General features: G+C 33.8%; 2 protein-coding genes and 1 long non-coding RNA gene across 4 annotated transcripts in view; 2 read left to right on the top strand and 1 right to left on the bottom strand.

Annotated features, from left to right (window-relative positions):
- Nucleotides 1-21,788, bottom strand: part of Rala (Ras-like protein A) — a 65,477-nt gene that overhangs the window by 18,608 nt on the left and 25,081 nt on the right. Inside the window, exon 2 of one of the 2 annotated variants that reach the window (XM_090160659.1) lies at nucleotides 16,893-17,073. In XM_090160659.1, the coding sequence (XP_090016785.1) occupies nucleotides 16,893-16,997 (105 nt within the window). In that variant the 5' untranslated portion in view covers nucleotides 16,998-17,073. Of the gene's footprint in view, nucleotides 1-16,892; nucleotides 17,313-21,788 lie in introns of those variants that run through there. The other variant, XM_090160658.1, reaches the window with a different exon arrangement.
- LOC149925365 (uncharacterized) lies at nucleotides 6,071-6,528 on the top strand. The gene is made up of 3 exons (XR_016476819.1): nucleotides 6,071-6,153; nucleotides 6,219-6,378; nucleotides 6,468-6,528. It is a non-coding gene; the product is annotated as an uncharacterized LOC149925365 (long non-coding RNA).
- Nucleotides 8,861-10,182, top strand: LOC149925364 (uncharacterized). Its single transcript, XM_090160820.1, has 3 exons — nucleotides 8,861-9,071; nucleotides 9,217-9,588; nucleotides 9,650-10,182. Exons 1-3 carry the CDS (start codon nucleotides 8,861-8,863, stop codon nucleotides 9,727-9,729), a joined length of 663 nt encoding a protein of 220 aa, XP_090016946.1. The 3' UTR covers nucleotides 9,730-10,182.

Genomic DNA, 21,788 nt, shown 5'->3' with positions numbered 1-21,788 from the left:
CAAATTCCTTGATCCACCATAAACATGGAAGTACATACTTCCTTTAATAACAGTAAAAATTACTGGTGGACCAAGAAATTTACCGTTTTTATAATAATAATTATAATTATTATTAGCCAGGCACCACCTCAGGCTCCAGTCATTGAATGCCTTTAAATCAGGTTACAACGCGTAGGGAGGTACCACCTAGGAGCAACAAACACAAGGTGAACGCAGCTAGCCTTTAAACACGCTAACGCAGTGTTGTGTACAAATTTCACTGGATGAACCTTCACGCTGAACGTTTTACGGGCGGTGGGCGAGACAATTTTCGAATTTTCCCCTTCCGAGGCAGCAGGCACTAAAGCGTCTAACCAATGAAAAATGTACACAAGAAAATTCACGACTTTTGACAGGTTGCGTTCTCCATGTGTGGGGTGCTGTGCTTGTTGCTCCTAACTGCCACGCGAGCCAACGGCTTCCTGCACAAACTATTACCATTAATCTCAACATGTTGTTATGAAGGGATATTGATTGACAAATCTGTAGCAGTTGCTAATCTCCGAGTTTATTTTAAGACGATTCCATCAAAGAAGATTACGCTAAACCCTGCCCTTATCAAAACTCAGCCCCCGAACCGGAACCGGTATACGTGGGAGGGGTACCAACAAATCTTAATAAAAAGGGGACAGGTGATACATCGACGCACGTCCATCATCCGCCGACCAGCACGACGCGACCTCTCTTCGTCTTGCTAGTCTCGTATGTCGTGTCACTGTCATTAGTTGAGAAATTCCGTTTGGTAGAAAGCTCGCTGACTCCGAGGAATTCTTGAACGGTCTGATAATTTCCCCCCGATTTTCCCACTTTTCCCCGTTAACAAACATTATTATTATTATCGCGGCCTTAAAATAAAAATGCTGAAAATAGAGGTTCGGAGTCACTGGGGCAAAAGAAACGGCGTTATGGTGCGCCAGAACAACAGCCGATTGTGTGGGCCGCGAGTAGCGTGGAATCGGTGCGTAAGGAACCGCGAAGCGTGAACGACACTTATCCCAAACTCCACCTCAGATTTCTCAAATATTATTCCGTTTACTAGGGAGAGATATATATAAAAAAAACCCGGGCCCTGATAAAAAAGTAATCATTCCGGGCCCCAAAAAAAGTAATAATTTCAGGCCGCCATAAGAATAATCAGTCAGGGTCCCCCTAGAAATAATTCAGGGCCTCCATAAAAAAGTAATAATTCCGGGCCGCCATAAGAATAATCATTCCGGGTCCCGTAAAAAAGGAATAATTCTGGGCACTCGTTAAATAGTAATAATTCTGGGCCCTCGTTAAATAGTAATAATTCTGGGCCCTCGTTAAATAGTAATAATTCAGGGCCACCATAAAAAAGTAATATATCAAGGCTCCCATAAAAAAAGTAATAATTCAGGGCCACCATAAAAAAGTAATAGTTCAGGGCTCCCATAAAAAAATAATTCCGGGCCCCGATAAAATAAATAATAATTCCGGGTCCCAAGAGAGCCGTGACTACTGGACATAAAAAACCGGGTAGTGCCTAGATTATTATTATTAATAATAATAATAATAATAATAATAATCATCATCAGCTAGGCTAATAGAAGTATACTTCGTTGGTTGAAACCCAGGCCCTTAGTTTGGAAAAATAGTGGGTTTTCGGTCCTGGATTTTAATGCATTTAGCAAACAACATATGAAAAATTCGTAAAAATGATATACCAGAGTGACGGTTTCAGATTAAAGATTATTTATAAATTTATCCTGTTTTATGGCAAATTAAAGTATAATGACACTACTTTTAAATTAATAGTTTGAAAATTTTAAATAAAACTAGTTTCTAGCGGTTTACGCGCAATATTAGTTAGTGTTGGCTCGCGTGGCATGAAGGACTTGCCACCACCCTCCAACGCATTGTAACCCGGCCACCTGAATTAATGGCTTTAAAAGTCGCTTGATGACTTAGGCCTATGGTGGTGCCTTGGGTAGTAGCCTAGCTGATTATTATTTATTATATTAAAATTATCCAATCTTTTTGCCTTTGTCCAAAGTGTCCATTAGGTAACACTGAAAAAGCGTTGAGATTTGAGAATGTTTTTGAATGAAGCAATATTATGTGAACGGCTACTCGCTTAAGATACTAATCTCAGTGTTAAAAAAAAGTAAACGCTGTTGTACGTTATTGCATTAGTCACGGGACGAACGGGGTCAATCAACGCGTTCAGCGCAGTTTTTTGGAAGATGCAATCCCGTCATCAGTAAGCGTGTCCATCCATTGAAACCCGTAATTTCTTCCTCATTACCCGCTGGGAAAAGGTAAAGGTACACGTTCAATTTACATTTTCACTTTTTGTGATTCATTTTCCGAGATAATTACGAAATACTTTCGGCGTGTGATTTTTCGATATTATAATTTTAAGGTATGGAACAAATTTGTTGGCACTGAGTGAAAGAGGATAATGAGGATTCGTACAAAATTTCCGGAATTAATTTCCCTAAAGAGTTGGCCAAATTCTGCCCGGACATTTTTGTAGAATAAATGAATGAGGTTAAATCTTGGAAAAATAATTAATATGAATTTTTAATACCTCTTTAAAAAATATATTATCTTGATTTTTTGTGGTCAATTTCAAATTGCCTGATTTTTCCCTGAATGTTTGTGGTCAATTTCAAATTCCCTAACTTTTCCCCGAAGCCATGATTTTCACGATTTTCGCTGATTGCCAAATATTTATCCGACGATTGAAAATTTCTTTCGATTCCCAGTTATCTTATGATTTCGAAATAGTCTTATTTTTAAGATATGCATGAAAGATTTCTAGATTTTTATGACCATTTTTTTTACGCTTATTTCCGAAATTTTTTTAATTTCACGTTTTTCTTTATGATACAGAAATCTTTTTGAATTTTTTTCATTTTAAGAAATCGAGTAATCCATTTTTTTCCAAAGGTACACCAGATTTTCTCATTTAAAAAGTTTAAGAATAATAATAATCAACTAATACCCACACCAGCACTGCATAGGCCAAAGCCAGCTAGCGACTTTTAACCCCTTCAATTCAGGTGACTTTTTAACCACTTTCAAATTTCTTGGACTTTTTAACCACTTTCAAATTTCTTGGACTTTTTAACCACTTTCAAATTTCTTGGACTTTTTAACCACTTTCAAATTTCTTGGACTTTTTAACCACTTTCAAATTTCTTGGACTTTTAGACCCTTTTTCAAATTCCCTAACTTTTAGACCCATTTTCAAATTCCCTAACTTTTAGACCCATTTTCAAATTTCCCGACTTTTAGACCCATTCGCAAATTCCCCGACTTTTAGACCCATTTTCAAATTCCCCGACTTTTAGACCCATTTTCAAATTCCCCGACTTTTAGACCCATTTTCAAATTCCCCGATTTTTAGACCCATTTTCAAATTCCCCGACTTTTAGACCCATTTTCAAATTCCCCGACTTTTAGACCCATTTTCAAATTCCCCGATTTTTAGACCCATTTTCAAATTCCCCGACTTTTAGACCCATTTTCAAATTCCCCGACTTTTAGACCCATTTTCAAATTCCCCGATTTTTAGACCCATTTTCAAATTCCCCGATTTTTAGACCCATTTTCAAATTCCCCGATTTTTAGACCCATTTTCAAATTCCCCGATTTTTAGACCCATTTTCAAATTCCCCGACTTTTAGACCCATTTTCAAATTCCCCGACTTTTAGATCCATTTTCAAATTCCCCGATTTTTAGACCCATTTTCAAATTTCCTAACTTCAGGGTTGTTTGATTTAAATCAGCGATTTTAATCAAATGATTTTTTTTTAAATCTGTCCCTATAAAAGATTGTTTAAAAGGTATTAAATTTCCATAAATGAGAGATTTACTATTGAATTATTACATTTTATTTTTCATTATATTACACTATTACCTATCACTACCACACCCACCTCATTTTTGGTTTTTTGAAAATAATGGACTCTCCCAGGCTGAAAAATAAGGAATTGTTTTAAACTGGACCTGTGGCCAGTAGAGCCTAGGTAGTTTAATTAAAAAACTGCCACTGGCCACTTACCATTTTTAACCTTAAAAATCAGGCTTCCATAATTTATGGTCAAATTATCTACTCTTGACAATATGTGCTAGGGCATAGGCTTAGTAGGTTAGTTATTATGGGTATTTCAAAATTTTGGAGTGTTAAATAAAGAACTATAAATCTTGTAGGGAAAAACTTTTAAGTGGTCACCAGGGCATTTAATTTTTAAACTGGCCCAGCTAATTTTCAAACTGGCGATTGGCCTGTGATAGTACCTTATTTTTCACACTGTTTAGTTTTACTTCTCAAGGTTACTCCTGTGATACAAATATACTTATTTCTTGGAATAAATATTTTTTTGACATGATAAAACTGTCTACTATTGAATATTATTTATACAAAAATAATAATTATATCAATAAGCTTATATATTGCTTTTAAAAAGTGACAAAAACCTAAAAATTAATAAAAAAAATCGATTAAAATCAAAAACATCAACAACCCTGCCTAACTTTTAGACCCATTTTCAAATTCCTCGACTTTTAGACCCATTTTCAAATTCCCTGGCTATTCTGAAATATGGGCGAAAAATTAAGCCAATTAATATTTCGCCAAAAAAAAATAATTAACGAAAAACAACTGCAAAATCAACTACATTGGTAAATTGAAACAGTTGTAATTGAATCCTAATACGCTTCTAGAGCATTTTGTAGACGGTGAAAACGGTAGCTAATATTATAAGAGCGGCAGTATAAACCCTCGAAGGCAAACATCTAAAAATAACTTTCGCAGAGACGCGCATAATTTGGCGCTCAACCCGCGAAGAGTCGAACGCAGACAGCCACGCCAGAGGAACCGCGAAGAAAGGAGGAACCATTCGACCTTCGCGGGAACATCGGGGATACCCGCCTGCCAGAGATTTTTGACCCTTATTAGGAGGCCACGTGGGTTTATTTTTGCAGGAAGACATTTTAAACGGGCGCGTTACCCTTGGTGGGTTTTTAATTATTTCCCGCTCTACTGTCATTTCGTTTCATTTCAAGCACGGAACTCGAAACCGAATTCAAACAGGGTTGCCGCAATATTTTCAGATTAAAATTTCCTGACTATTCCCTAACCATTTTAAGAGATTTTCCCTGACTTTTAAGGACAAAATTAGACAATACATTTTACTAATACCAGAAGTTAATAAATTGAAATCAACTTATTTTACAGTACATAGGTTATTGCAACGTTAAAAAAATAAAACTTTCAAGGAAACTAAATAATATTCAGAGAATTTGTAATGGAACTAGAGTAAAATTACCTTCAAAATGTGTCAAGATAAAATTTAATTCCTGAATTTTTACAAATTCTTAAAATTACTAGATCTTTCCCTGAATTTTAAGGCCCATTTTTAAATTCCCTGGTCTTTCCCTGACATAGAACAGTTGAGTTTTCTATGCATAGATCGGGCAGCATTTTCCAACAGGGGGCAAGACAGTCCGAGAAAAGGTTTATTTACGCGCCTATTATCCAGAATTTCCAAACGAGGTTCAAAATACCTTGCGGGAAAACTGACGCGCGACTAACAACCCCGAATTAGTTGCTTAATCTAGCAATTAAATTTCAAAACTACCGAAAAGGGGACAGTGTTAAAGAACGTAATAATAATAAGCCTTTCTATTAAGTCATTATACTTGCCGAACTTGTTTTAATGTATCGCTTTCGTCACGAGATACGTAGAAGTTCAGTTCAGTTTTGAAGGTTAGATCTTTATAAAAAGGACGACTCGTCGAATTTTAATTAATGTCTTATTCAACTGGTTAAAATGTTCAACGCGATCTTTAATATTTTAGCATAAAAGCAGAGAGGGTAAAGTCGCTTCGCTACTGAGAGGCGTCTCTTCCTATTCCCGCAATGTTAAAATTTCGTTACCAGTTTTTGACGCATGCGCGAATAGAAGAAATTACAAATGAAGTTCAGGATCCCACTACCAGGGTGCTACAGGGTGTCGTTACTTAAATTTTTTTAGAAGATTTTTGTTACATCCGCAATATGGCACCGATTATTTTCTTATTTCTGATACTAAAAAATTTAAATAAAATGTGAAATGGTTGTTTCATGTGAATTTATGACGCAAGTAAGTACAACTAATTATTTTTAAATATTATATTTGAATATTGAAGTGTCAATTCTTTTTAACAGCCTAAAATAATGGGAAACATAAATAGCCAAGGCCTAACAACAATAACAATAGAAATTAATATATTGGAAATGAAATAAGATCAAATAACTTAATGAAAATAAATAAGAAATAAATATATAAGATAAAGCTTCGAAGTAGTTCAAAAAAGACGAATATGAGGTATGAGTTTAGTGCTGTATCTTCATCAATTTCCTGTCCAGTCTTTTCTGTGTCTTTTTGTAATCATGATCGAGATCTTGTTTTTTCAGGGCACTGTGCATGCAAAACTCAACGAAGAAACTTATCATGTTTTGAAATACAGTCGGACATTTTTCCATACGCTCTTTTGACATTTGGCATGTGAGATAGTAGTTTAAAGCTATAGTATCAAATACCTCATTTGTTTCTGTAATAAACTTTAAAAAATTGTCAGTAGGTACTATAAGGCTACCAAAAGAAGAGTTCTTTGTTGTTTTGAAAAACTTGAAGAAGGAGAGCACATTTGTAGGATCAATAATTGGATTGTTCTTTTTGAGTTGGCTGAGGCAAGAGGAGCATTGGTGGTTGGAAAAACAGCGATGGATTAGATATCCTGATATATAGCTAAGGACATTTTGTTTAAGTAGATTTGGACTTTCAATTGAATTGCATATGCTCTGTTCGAATGTGTTTAGAAGATGATGACAATTGCGTGTTTAAATCTAAAGTTCTTTTACCATTGTGATTAACAACTAAAGTAATGTAATTTATTAAAATTATTTATTATTAAGATAGACAGTTTCAAATTTCAATTACCATTTTCTGAATTTTCGCATGAAATACTGCTGGACAAAGTGTAATTATGTTCATCTAGAACATTCAATGTGTTTTCCTCTGAAATTGGTTGTGATGCGTTTGTGACCAACGCGCTTTCTTCCAACCCATGTTCATATGTCGCGTATGGATATGCTATACATTTTAGTATATTAATTGTCAGTAATTTTTTTAAACCACATTAAGAACCCTTAGATGTTTTTCTTTATACTTCACTAACTGTACTGGAAAATGAGTAGTGTTAATAAAATATTGTTGGCACAGCTGATGCTATTAGACTATTTTTAGTTTTAATATTCATAAAACTCGTCAGTGAAATGATTAGAGCAAAACCTATGGTTAAAGTGTAGGTATTCCGTTGTTTTATTTGTCAGATTCTCGTTTTTTACATTATCCAACTATGATAGGGAACTGAAATTTCAATAAGAAAGTTAAAGTAAAAATAAATCTATGTAAAAAACGCGTATTCACCGTTCTTTTTCCCTTGGAAACTTGAAAAATGATAATCGAGAATTCTTATTTTTCGTATTAGAACAATTTACGGCGGAACACAATGGTCCAGGCATATTTAAAACATTTAAAAACTACTTAAAATGTAAATTAAAAACGAATCAATTTTTGCGTCGTACTAAACTGAATATTGAATCGCGCGCTAGGACTTCCGGATACGCTTGCAGCGCCATCAAACGTTCGGATCCTATGGGCATTTTCGCCGAAAAAAATAAATACGGATTTTTGAACGAGAGACGCCTCTCAGTAGCGAAGCGACTTTACCCTCTCTGATAAAAGGCTCGCGCATTTTTTTTTCAGGGAGCACGCGCGAAATCGCTCGAGCCCATTTACGCTAAAATATTAAAGAGCGCGTGGAACTTTTTAACAAGTTGAATAAGATATAGAGTTTATGCTAACGTCTATTGGCTATCTTTGTTGAACGTCACTTCTACGTCACGAGGAACGCGCCCGATACATCTAAACAAGAAGGCCAATGTTACTTGATAGAAAAGCCTATTAATATAATGGAGTTTATCAAATTCCCATTATTATCCGATTAGCTACATTTGAAAAATAATAAAGCCACACAAACTACTAAATTTTCAAAATAATGGTTTTGATAATCCTATTCGCTAGCGAAACGGGTATAGGTGGCGCTGCCGTCGCTACCCCTGCAGCTTGGTTTTCCAGCGTATAGTGGTGATCCAAATCAAAACAAATCCAAGAAATATGGCGGTTCACATTAACGCTAGAGGTGGGAGAAGTTGTGCGGTCCCTTTTTGCAATAATACTGCGCTTAAAAAACGTAAAACTGAAGAAAATAGTTAAGAACCAAAGCCAGGATTATCATTTCATAAATTCCCAAGTTGTAAGAAACTTTTAAATGTATGGTTAACAAAGATAAAGTCGGGGAAAAGGCCTAGTAAGTGGGCTCAGATTTGTAGCGCCCATTTTACAGCTGATGACTTCTTGGAAAGAAATGGTGAGATGCAAATAATATTAATTTTTTTAAAATAAATTAATCGAAAAACTCATCAATAGATGGTAGATCTGTAAGAAGACGTTTGAAATGTAACGCCATTCCCTCCCAAAAATTGCCATGTAAGCCAATTAAAGAATCAACCGAAGTTAGATTAAAAGAACGAGCTCAACGTTACGTAAAGCGTTCTAAAGGTATTCTTATTTTATGGTAAACTTTTGTGAAATAATAAATAGAATAATAACACAAATTTAATTTTAAATCAAGCAGTTCTATGTTCAACATCACCAATAACAGATTCCATTGCTCCAAAAGTTGTTAAAAGCGCAAGTGAACCAGCTCCGGATGATAAAGTTTTTGTCATTATCAAACTTAGCTATGCTATCTGAAGTAACAACTGAAGCTCAAGGAAAGGACCAATCTCACAAACCATCTAGAGTAATAAATGCGTCTATTGGTGTTCAAGTTTATTTGGACCATGGAAAGTATTTTGCTGGGTCAAGAGTTGGAATTTCAAGCAATGGAATGAAAAATGCTGATTTTGTGTCTCTTACTGGCATTGGGAAAGAACTATTTGAAAGCCTTTCAAGTGAGGTTTTAGGGCTTGAAAACCAGAGCAAGCTCTAATTTTCTAATGCCTGTGAAATATAGGGTGCTGTTAACCCTAATGAAGCTTAAGTCAAATTTGACATTTGACGCTTTGGCTTCATTATTTGTCATTTCGAATCGAACAGTTTCAACATATTTCAAAAGAACCCTTTGTGCCCTTGCTGAAGTTTTGAAGAAATTTATCTTTTGGCCGGATATGGAAAATATCAGAAGTAACTTTCCTAAATGTTTTAAAGAGTTTAATAATACTCGCATTGTGTTGGACTGCTCAGAAGTACCTATGATGAAGCCCAACACATTTCACGACAGAGTGGCAACCTACATCCATTATAAAGGAACTAACACAATAAAAATTCTCATTGGAATTTCACCTTCTGGCATGATCACGCTCGTTAGCGACCCCTGGGGTGGAAAAGTAAGCGACAAGGAAGTCACCATTGAGAGTGGGGTCATAAATCTTTGTGAACAATTTATTGATGGAATTATGGTTGACAAAGGTATGCATAAAAGTGTAATATGCTAAAAAAATATTTTAAAACTCATTCAACTTAAATTTAGGCTTCCTTATTGAAGATGAATGTGCGGCCAATGGCATAGCTCTACACATCCCTCCATTTTTGAGAAAAATAACAGTTTAGTAAGGAAGAAAGTGTAAAAAATCAAAAAAATTGCATCAGCTCGTGTTCACGTGGAGATAGCCATTCAAAGAATCAAATTATTTAAAATTTTAAATGATAAATTTGACCTTGATTTAGTTCCCTACTGTGACGAAATTCTGAAGGTCATATGTGGATTAGTAAATTTACTAAAACCAATTCTAGCAGATGATAAATTTGATGACTAAGTTTAAATCTTATTTAATGACGATGATGATTATTTTATTAATTTTTATCAAATAAGTTTAAAAATCTTTTATTATAAATAAGACTTCAAGTAAAAATTCATTTATAACATTAATTGATCAAATTCATTTTACTTTTCTTATATAATACTAATTGGCACAGTACAAAATAGGAACTTTTTTGTTTTAAAAATCACTTACTCTTGACTAGTAATGGTAAATATAATTTGAAATAAAAATTGCACAATTTGACTATGTTTTGTTTCAAATAATCTTCGTCTCTTTGAATATCAATTAAAAGATAGCCCTTGGGAGAATACAAGAAAAATGAGCATGTTTTTATGTTTAACACATAAAGGCCAAGCTGAATTTGTGCATAGTAGCTTCTACAATCGTTAGTTGGTAAATAAATTCCGTCTTTTCCAATTTTCAAGAAGTTAAATTTGTTTTGAGCGACAGCATCTTCAATTGATATTTTCTTCTTAATCTCGAGTAATTTTATCTCTCCATTTTCCATGTATAATCCATCTGGACTAAAAGCTAGAAATGGATTATTTAAGTTAATTAAGAGGCCATATTCCAATACTTGTACTTTTTTAAGCCACGAAAATTTGGCCCGAGCAACTTTCTCCATTTTGTTCCCATTTTGATCCTTTTGGGCTTTCTCTAAACATCCGTTCTCCTTCTTCTAAGGCTCTTGGCTTTTCCCCAATGTATTTCCAAATTTCAACCATGGTGAGATTCACTATTATGGAATAAATAAAGGTTAAAATAGGATAATATAATAGAATACCAATTAAATGTTAGCATACCTTTTTGAGATGTCATCTTTTATTTGAACAATATTGCTCCAAGGCCTATTCTAACAATGTTTTAAGTAAATCCAAAAGGACTTCAAATCTTAATGACAGTATATAATTAGAACCAAACATTATGTCTTTAAACTTGACATTCAATCCTACTTACCAAGAAAACACTAATTCGCTGTTAAAACGTATATAATACCACCATCTCATCAGTAGCACACCACTATTTGCTGAATGCTGATCACCACTATACAGTTACACGCAGTGTGGATAGGGGGCGCTGCCGGAGTTTTCGTTAGCGAATAAGTTTTGTCAATAGCGAATGCGTATGAGTCATACTAATAGATTTATATTACTTATGGTATAAACAAAAATAACCGATGATATAAAAGGTAGGTCTGTAGGAACAGAGGTACTAGTTAAAATAATTAAGCTGCATATTTGGTTAACTTTTAGGTTACAAGATAAAATAAAACTAAGGTTTACAGAGTAATTCATTTCATATAAGTCATATAAGTTAAATTGGTTCAATATTATAAAATAAAATAAGTAATGAAGTCAAATCTTTAAAGAAAAAACTTATTGATGTAAATTTGTATTTATTAGAGCAAACTTTCTGAACCCTCATAAATTTCCCTGATTTTGCCAAAAAAAAAAGGAGTTTCCCCGACTTTTTTGTCGACAATGGAATTCCCTGACATTTCCAGGATTTCAAAGTTTTCCAGGTCTGTATGGACCCTGTTATGGTATAACGGCTATTTGTGTCTCGCGAAGCTTGATTCAACATTGAACTCGAATCTCCCCAGTGCAGAGATGGGCAAAAACCAAATTTTCAGAGCTCACACTCCTCTCTTTAGAGTCAGATGTTGGAGCTCGCACTCGCGCTCTTCTCTTTTTTTTCTCAGAAGCTTGAGCTCGCGCTCACACTCTTCTCTTTTTTGGCCGAAGCTTGAGCTCGCGCTCACACTCTTCTCTTTTTTGGCCGAAGCTTGAGCTCGTGCTCTTCTCATTTTTTTGCAGAACAGCTGGTTATACAGGGTTTAAACAACATTTGGAAAATTAATTTCACTGATATTTCCCGGTTTTCTCCTGGAAATTCCCCATATATTTCCAGGTGCTAAAGCACCGTATGTTTTCGTTTAATCAAAAAAATTATATTTAATTATTGAAGCGCTTCCAGACTCAACGAATTTCCCTGATTGGGCTGGCCGCTATTGCGCGAGTTGGCTGTGGTCAGAGAAAGAAAAACCGCCATCATCTCCGACGGTTCGATGGTCGGATTGGTCCGACCTGGCAACCTCTTATCAAAGGCAGGCTCGAACTCGCCCTCTTTTTTTTAAGAGAACGGAGCTCGTACTCTTCTCTTTTTTATCCGAGAGCTGAACTCACGCTCTTCTCTTTTTATACCTGAGAGTTGAGCTCACGCTCGCGCTCTTCTCTTTTTATATCCGAACGTGGAGCTCGCACTCACGCTCTTCTCTTTCTATATCCGAAAGTGAAGCTCGCGCTCGCGCTCTTCTCTTTCTATATCCGACCGTGGAGCTCACGCTCGCGCTCTTCTCTTTCTATATCCGACCGTGGAGCTCACGCTCGCGCTCTTCTCTTTCTATATCCGACCGTGGAGCTCACGCTCGCGCTCTTCTCTTTTTATATCCGAACGTGGAGCTCGCACTCACGCTCTTCTCTTTCTATATCCGAAAGTGAAGCTCGCGCTCGCGCTCTTCTCTTTCTATATCCGACCGTGGAGCTCACGCTCGCGCTCTTCTCTTTCTATATCCGACCGTGGAGCTCACGCTCGCGCTCTTCTCTTTTTATATGCGAGAGTGAGCTCGCCATCGCGATCTTCTCTTTTTTTATCCGAAAGTGGAGCTCGCACTCGCGCTCTTCTCTTTTTTCAGCCGAGAGTGGCGCTCGCGCTCAAAAATAGCTCTCCCACTCTTTTGAGCTGAGAGTGCGCCCATCTCTGCCCCAGTGACGTCACGCAAGTGTGTTTAGGTTAGGAAACAAGGTGTCGCGTTCATGGTTACAGTCCTTCCCGAATATAGAACAGATTTCACTGCCTCGTCAGTTACCGATTTATTTCCCTAATCAATGAACGCTCTTGATTTCCGCCTTCGATAGCATTAAGTGGTCGATTCAAATTCAAGTGTAATGACCTTACCAAGAGATAGGGTTGTCCGATTTAAATCAATTTTGATTTAAATCAGTTTTGATTGAAATCAATTTTGATTTAAAGCGCCATATTTCAAAATAATTGTATTAAATCACACATTAATGTATTTATAAAAATTTACCAAAGTCGGAACCAACTAAACTAATATTAGTTTTCAATTAGTAATTAAAATTAAGATTTATCTTTAATAAAATAAATGTCTTAAAAAAATTCAAAAATGTTTATACTTCGGTTCAAAATTGGTTGTGTTTACGCATAGCAGAAGAAAATAAAAATCAATCTTCGAAAGAAATTTTCTTATACCGCTAATTCTATTTGTTTGAAACATGTAACTTCACAGTAACAATGATTGGGAAATTCGATATTATCAGGGTTGGCACTTTTTTATTTATTTTTATTTAAATCGGATTTTCTGTATAATTAACGGATATTTTACTTTTATAAGTTAGCTAATCTTGAATTAAATAAAACCTTATTTAAATTTAATATTTTATTTCAGATTCTTTGTATTTTAATATTTCAAGAACCTAATTTTTGCCATATTTTATTCATCCATTTAAATACACTAAGATTTAAATAAATGATTTAAATCAGCCAACTCAGTACTATTTATCTAATAGGTCAGTTTATGATTTATACCAATAACTGGGTAAAATGAAACTTTATCACCGACTTCATCGTAGAAGTCATGGAGGTAGTTCGTAGCCTAGGGATAGAACGCTCACAAGTCACTCTGTTGACTTAGCCCAACAACCAATTATGTATTACATTGTTTTAAAACTAAAATGAAAATGATTTGATTTGTATCTGGTTGGACTACACCCACAGAGCTCTATTAGAAATAACAATGTTAACTATTTTTAAATAGAAAATACACGTACTAATATTATTGAAATAACAATGTGATATCATTTTGCTATTCTCTTTACTAGTAACATATCACAGTTAGAACTCTATGACTAACAATGTAAGTGTCCATAATCTCTCAAGCTATTTTATTTCACAATTTTATTACCCTTTTTCGTTGTATGTATATTGTTTTTGCTTATTGACTGTACATATCTCATTTCCCACTGTCTTGAGGTGATGGGTCTCTGACCTTTTGTTGAGCTAATAAAGAACTAAAGAACTAAACTAAAGAATTAGCAGAAAACTTTAAAAAAATATGATTGCTAAAAAGACAATTTGGTTTCACAAATACCCAAAAATAAAATGGCAATTATAAAAATCAGCTAAGCTAATACCAAGAATCCTGAATCAATTCTTGCTAATACCCAAGTTACCACCTTAAGCCTAAGTCATCAAGCGACTTTTAAAGCCATTAATTCAGGTGGCCGGGTTACAAGGCGTTGGAGGGTGGTGGCTAGCCCTTCATGACACGCGAGCCAACAGCTCCCTACACTAACTGTTACCGTTAACCTCAACCAATTTTTATGGAAAGACGAATGTTGGTTGGTTTAAACCAAGTCGTTTTATTAAAACGTTTTACAGGGTTGCCACAGCTAGTTGTTTCACCATCAAATTCCCCGACTTTTTCAGGTTTTCCCTGACCATCTCCGGAGATTTTCCCTGACTTATTTTGTGCCAACATTTGGTATTTTTCACCTATATTTTAATAAGAGTGCCCTATATGTAACCGAAATTAAATTCCCTGACATTTCCCTGATTTTTAGACTAATTTTTGAAATTCCCTGACTTTTCCGGAAATTCCAGGTTTTCCAGGTACCATGGCAACCCTGTTTTCTTAATAAACATTTTTATCCAATTCTGCCTTCAACAGAAAATGTAAAGTGCATATTTAAAAAAAAATGTGTGTATTTTAATATATTTTGTTACCTTTTTCTATAATTTTTGGTTAATCATAAATCATAAATTTTGAAATTCTGTTCCATGGTAAAATATGTCAAATTTAATAACTAGTAAAAAGTACCGCTACTTCACAGATTCAAATATTTAAATATATTAAAAACTTGGAAATGAACTGGGAGGTTATACACTTACATTTTAGTATTTACAGAAGCAAAAATTTATTTTAAATTAATTTAAACCAGGTTCAATACAAAAAACGGTGGTTTTGGTTTTTAAGATTAACAAAAAAGAAGCACATCTAATTCTCGTAATTAAAAACTTTAAAAAACGCCCCTTACAAGTGACAGGTCTGTCAGATTTCGACTTCCAAATAGACACGCGCGCAACACAGAATCGATTAAAACGAAACGGCCCGTTCCAAATACGTAAATAATTTTCTAAAACATTAAACCGTATAAAATTGGGCATAATTTCCATATCCCTAAAATCAGAAAACATTCATTTCTTCCTTCTTAAACAAATTATAAGCTCGAGAAACTGTTTCACGAATTATCAAAACACCGCGTTTTTCACTTTCCTCGCAGAAATAAAAATGGTTATTCAAGAAATTTAGGAAAGCTAACCAATTCAACGTAAGCTGCAATTTGGAAACAACGGTTAACTCTAACACTGAACGCATTTTAAATAATCATATTTTAATATTATATTAATCAAATTCGTCAAGATTTTAGCAATTTGAACAAAATACTTAAACTTTTCCCACTTAAAACAAACGATTTATCTAAAACGTTAACCCGTTAAATCTTAAAATAAATCAATTCTTTGAAAAAAATCCAAGTTAATTAAACTTTATAATAATATAACTATTTCAAGCTCGATTTAAAAAAATTATTAAACCAAAACCCTCCTAAGCAAAAGGAATAGAATTCGTACAAATTTATATTAAGCCGATATAAAATTGATTTTTTTATTTCATTGTTAAATAGAAGATCTAAAATGTTTTAAAATTTAAATGGTCATTTTCATAAAAAAATTGGATTGTGCATTTTTCTGGGCGAATTAACTTCGTTTTTTGAAAAATTTCGACGGAGCCTTGTGGGTATCACGCTTATGACCCTTGGTTTAAAAAAAAACATTTACCGGAAATTACCCCGAATAAGCGCAATTTCTAAAATAGCTCGTTAAAAGCGTTTGCAGTTTAAGAGAGAACAGACGTCAAGGGCGACAACGGCATTTTCAGCCGTTGGTTTACCAAAATTTACGTTATCGATCGTTCGGAAACCGCTACGTCGGAAAATCAAAACTGTGACAGCGTCTATAGCGGTGTGACCACGGAAAAGCCCCACATATTTTATAGCAGATATAAAGGAGATATCTTTGCAAAACATAGAATAGTTTTAGGCCGAAGCTACGGACAAAACGTAAGGTTCAAATACTTACGAAGAGAAAAACAGTGAGTTTGTATAAGGGAATTGGGTTTGGTGTTTGTTTGAGCGACTATTTCTTACGGCTTTGGTTCGAATCCGCGTGACGTATTTTGTAGTTAAGATTGCCATCTAACTCAAAACAGGTAATTGCAACGGGTCAAGTACGAACCCCCAAATATTAAACTAGCATAATTATAGGAAGTTATAGAAAGACGTGATAAAATAACAGGGTTGCCAAAGTTTTTCAGATTGAAATTGTTTTACTTTTCCAGATTTCAATTGCCTTATTTTGTTCCAAAAATTTAGTATTTTTAACCTTTACTTTAATAAAGGTTTCCTATTTATAACCTAAGCTAAATCTCCAGAATTTTCCCTAATTTTAAGACTAAATTTTAAAATTCCCGGACTTTTCACTAATTTTAAGATTAATTTTTAAAATTCCCTGACTTTTCCTTAATTTTAAGAGTGATTTTTAAAATTGCCTGACCTTCCCTAATCTTACGAGTGTTTTTAAAATTCCCTGACCTTTCCTTATCTTAAGAGTTATTTTTAAAATTCCCTGACTAATTTTATGACTAATATTAAAAATTCCCTGACTTTTAGATTAATATTCAAATTCCGCGACTTTTGGACTCATATTCTAATTCCCTGACTATTCCCGGAATTACAGTTTTTCCGGGTACTGTGGCAACCCTGAAAAATGAAGGCTAGCCAGTAATATAGAGATAGAGAGAGAGTGACTCACCTCGTCGTACATGAACTGCAAAGTGAGAGCGGACTTGCCGACGCCCCCGCTGCCCACCATGATGACCTTGTGGAGGGCCGGCTGGCTGCTCTTGCCTTTGGACATGGCTCCCGTCGACGCGTTGCTCTTCTTCTGACCCAAATCGCGGACGGCCGAGACGCAGTTCACCGGACAACAGATTCTGAAAAGAGCCACGGCGTGTTCGCGATCAGCTTCGTTTTGACTCATCTTCGCGGACACTTCGGAACACCGATTAACAACGTTCGAACGGCGAATATTCACTCTCACGGCCTTAAAAAGGTACGGTGGTATTGTCGCCCGACAACACCCCGAAGAATGCCGAACCAAATGGGTTTCGTTGAATTACTGCGCGCGCGCTCGCCGAGAATAAACGCCAGAGAGAACGACACGTTCGTCGCCTTCGCATCGAACGGGGGTACTGTGGCGCCGTCGTCAATGGCAACAGATCTTCCGCAACCATCGCACCCCCCCTCGCGGCGTCGGTTGAGCGGATTGGAACGACACAATACAAATGAAAATAGATTCCAGGGTTGCCAGATCGAAAATATTAAATTATCGCTCTAGGCCAAAAGATTATCGTTTCTTCTTTTCGACGCTAAATTTGAATTCATACGTAATAGTTGATTTTATAAAATGTCTTTACGCTTGCCCATCTTGTTGAAATGTTGCCCTGGAATAGTTCAGCCAATGCCTAAGAATGAGTTCATAAACTCTTTAGTGGGAGAGAAAACGGATCCACAGCCGAATCGGGGAGGCAACATTTCAATAAGATGGCCAAGGTTATTTTATAAAAAGAACTATTGCGTTGAATTTAGATGATTTTTTTGAAAGCACTACAGGAGTTTTATTTCTGGGAAATAAACCAAATGCCTATTATCATTATTAAATGAACTTAATATTGCTTAAAAATGTTTAAAAAAAAATTTGACAGCTAGGAGTAATAAACTCGCACTCGGGACTACGCAGCACGTTCGGCAGAAAATGTATAGTTATATAAATGAATATCATTCATTTTTAAGTAGAAGTTATATAAATGAATAATAAAATTGAAATAGTTCGTAGGTTTTTCAAAAAATTTAAAAATTATCGTACATTGAGGCAGAATTATAGAAATAATGGTACGATATCGTACGCCATGAAAATTATAGTATGCCCAAAATATTTCGATGTGCGATAATTATCGTACGTCTGGCAACGCTGAATTAGCTTCAATAAAAAAAAAAATATATCCTAAATTACGTAAATGCGATCAACTTGGGCAGCGGGAAGACCTAACGCCGTTCGTAGCTGAGTTTTGAAACGATCGCTTTAATAATGCGAGGGGATAACGAAATTTGAGGAAAATTTCGGACAAAGTTGTATATATATAGTTTAAAATAATGGAACATAAAGAAATATTGTACGGGGAAATATGTGGGCGAAAAAAAAACTGGTTTAGCGAAAACAAAGATTGAAGGAAGATCGTATTGACTGACAATTTATGTACAAGGCAAAAATTCGGCTTAATCTGGATATTCGTAAATAATTTTTCCCTAACCAGATCCTGGTCGTAGGTATGTTTACGATAGTTAATAGTTAAATATAGTTGAAAGAACTATCAAACGAAGAATTTATCGTATAAACGTTGTATACGAATCAACAATGAAGTAAAATTGAATGTAAATTTCCTAGTAGCATTTATAAATTAACATTAAACAATGATGGCAGGAATTTTGGGACAGGTAGCACTTTCGCCTCGCAGCAAGAGGAGCCTGGTTCGATCCCAGCTTGTAGCACTAGGCCTAAGGTGATGCCTAGTGTATTAACATAGCTGATTATTCTTATTTTACTTAGTTCTCGATTTGATTTAAAACTATTTTTTGTTTTTTTTTCTCAACAATTTGATTAATAATTCGAGTGAAGAGGAAATTTAAACTAAAATTTCAATTAACCTTAATTAAATATTTAATTATAAATTAATAAATTTGAAATTACATAACTAGATAACCTACTTTCGTACATTTCCATTATCCCATTCAATTTATCATCTATGATACCTCAATTTTTGTTTAAAAAAGTTACTTGATTTAAAATACACAGCCCTGATCCAATGTTTACCCCAGGTGGCGCCACGTAATTGTGGTTAAAACAGAGGAAATCACGAACAAAAGGTCTATAAACTTTCTCACGCAGTTTATACTACCGGCATTAGCGAATCAAACGTCAACAATTACTTGAATATTTAGTGAGATGACAGATTAAGTAAGGTGGACACGACATTTGCAGGTTTCAAAATTTTCCTACCGATATTTCCATCGCTTGTTTACTAAAATATTAGAATTAACTGGATATTTCCCTTATTTGTTTAAAAAAATATTATAATTAACTAGATATTTCCCCGATTTGTTTACTAAACTATGGGCATCTCTCTTATATTTCCATAATATATAGGAACTTCCGGGATATTTGACTAAAATATTAGAATTATCTGGATATTTCCCCGATTTGTTTTCTAAAATATTAGAATTAACTGGATATTTCCCTGATTTGTTTTCTAAAATATTAGAATTAACTGGATTTTTCCCCGATTTGTTTTCTAAAATATTAGAATTAACTGGATATTTCCCTGATTGGTTTTCTAAAATATTAGAATTAACTGGATTTTCCCTGATTTGTTTTCTAAAATATTAGACTTAACTGGATATTTCCCTGATTTGTTTTCAAAAATATTAGACTTAACTGGATATTTCCCTGATTTGTTTTCAAAAATATTAGACTTAACTGGATATTTCCCTGATTTGTTTCCTAAAATATTAGAATTAACTGGATATTTCCCCGATTTGTTTTCTAAAATATTAGAATTAACTGGATATTTCCCTGATTTGTTTTCTAAAATATTAGAATTAACTGGATTTTCCCTGATTTGTTTTCTAAAATTTTAGAATTAACTGGATATTTCCCTGATTTGTTTTCTAAAATATTAGAATTAACTGGATATTTCCCTGATTTGTTTTCTAAAATATTAGAATTAACTGGATATCTCAATGATTTTTTTTCTAAAATATTATAATTAACTGGATTTTTCCCTGATTTGTTTTCAAAAATATTAGAATTAACTGGATATTTCCCTGATTTGTTTTCTAAAATATTAGAATTAACTGGATATTTCCCTGATTTGTTTTCTAAAATATTAGAATTAACTGGATTTTTCCCCGATTTGTTTTCTAAAATATTAGAATTAACTGGATATTTCCCTGATTGGTTTTCTAAAATATTAGAATTAACTGGATTTTCCCTGATTTGTTTTCTAAAATATTAGACTTAACTGGATATTTCCCTGATTTGTTTTCAAAAATATTAGACTTAACTGGATATTTCCCTGATTTGTTTTCAAAAATATTAGACTTAACTGGATATTTCCCTGATTTGTTTCCTAAAATATTAGAATTAACTGGATATTTCCCCGATTTGTTTTCTAAAATATTAGAATTAACTGGATATTTCCCTGATTTGTTTTCTAAAATATTAGAATTAACTGGATTTTCCCTGATTTGTTTTCTAAAATTTTAGAATTAACTGGATATTTCCCTGATTTGTTTTCTAAAATATTAGACTTAACTGGATATTTCCCTGATTTGTTTTCAAAAATATTAGACTTAACTGGATATTTCCCTGATTTGTTTTCTAAATATTAGAATTTACTGGATATTTCCCTGATTTGTTTACTAAATTATTAGAATTTACTGGATATTTCCCTGATTTGTTTTCTAAAATATTAGAATTAACTGGATTTTCCCTGATTTGTTTTCTAAAATTTTAGAATTAACTGGATATTTCCCTGATTTGTTTTCTAAAATATTAGAATTAACTGGATATTTCCCTGATTTGTTTTCTAAAATATTAGAATTAACTGGATATCTCAATGATTTGTTTTCTAAAATATTAGAATTAACTGGATATCTCCCTGATTTGTTTTCTAAAATATTATAATTAACTGGATTTTTCCCTGATTTGTTTTCAAAAATATTAGAATTAACTGGATATTTCCCTGATTGGTTTTCTAAAATATTAGAATTAACTGGATTTTCCCTGATTTGTTTTCTAAAATATTAGACTTAACTGGATATTTCCCTGATTTGTTTTCAAAAATATTAGACTTAACTGGATATTTCCCTGATTTGTTTTCTAAATATTAGAATTTACTGGATATTTACCTGATTTGTTTACTAAATTATTAGAATTTACTGGATATTTCCCTGATTTGTTTTCTAAAATATTAGAATTAACTGGATTTTCCCTGATTTGTTTTCTAAAATTTTAGAATTAACTGGATATTTCCCTGATTTGTTTTCTAAAATATTAGAATTAACTGGATATTTCCCTGATTTGTTTTCTAAAATATTAGAATTAACTGGATATCTCAATGATTTGTTTTCTAAAATATTAGAATTAACTGGATATCTCCCTGATTTGTTTTCTAAAATATTATAATTAACTGGATTTTTCCCTGATTTGTTTTCAAAAATATTAGAATTAACTGGATATTTCCCTGATTGGTTTTCTAAAATATTAGAATTAACTGGATTTTCCCTGATTTGTTTTCTAAAATATTAGACTTAACTGGATATTTCCCTGATTTGTTTTCAAAAATATTAGACTTAACTGGATATTTCCCTGATTTGTTTTCAAAAATATTAGACTTAACTGGATATTTCCCTGATTTGTTTCCTAAAATATTAGAATTAACTGGATATTTCCCCGATTTGTTTTCTAAAATATTAGAATTAACTGGATATTTCCCTGATTTGTTTTCTAAAATATTAGAATTAACTGGATTTTCCCTGATTTGTTTTCTAAAATTTTAGAATTAACTGGATATTTCCCTGATTTGTTTTC

Source organism: Leiobunum rupestre, chromosome 10 (genome assembly GCF_980474605.1).
Source record: "Leiobunum rupestre chromosome 10, qqLeiRupe1.1.hap1, whole genome shotgun sequence".
NCBI classification, from domain to species: Eukaryota; Metazoa; Arthropoda; class Arachnida; order Opiliones; family Sclerosomatidae; genus Leiobunum; species Leiobunum rupestre.
Note: the sequence above shows the minus strand (reverse complement) of the source record. Positions and strands in the feature narration are given on the sequence as shown.

Bases quoted from the DNA above. Each gene is read 5' to 3' on its own strand.
- LOC149925364 (XM_090160820.1), top strand. From the start codon at position 8,861: ATGCTATCTGAAGTAACAACTGAAGCTCAAGGAAAGGACCAATCTCAC. The intron at 9,072-9,216 runs GTGAGGTTTTAG...CGAATCGAACAG, and splicing joins ACTATTTGAAAGCCTTTCAA to TTTCAACATATTTCAAAAGA. The intron at 9,589-9,649 runs GTATGCATAAAA...ACTTAAATTTAG, and splicing joins TGGAATTATGGTTGACAAAG to GCTTCCTTATTGAAGATGAA.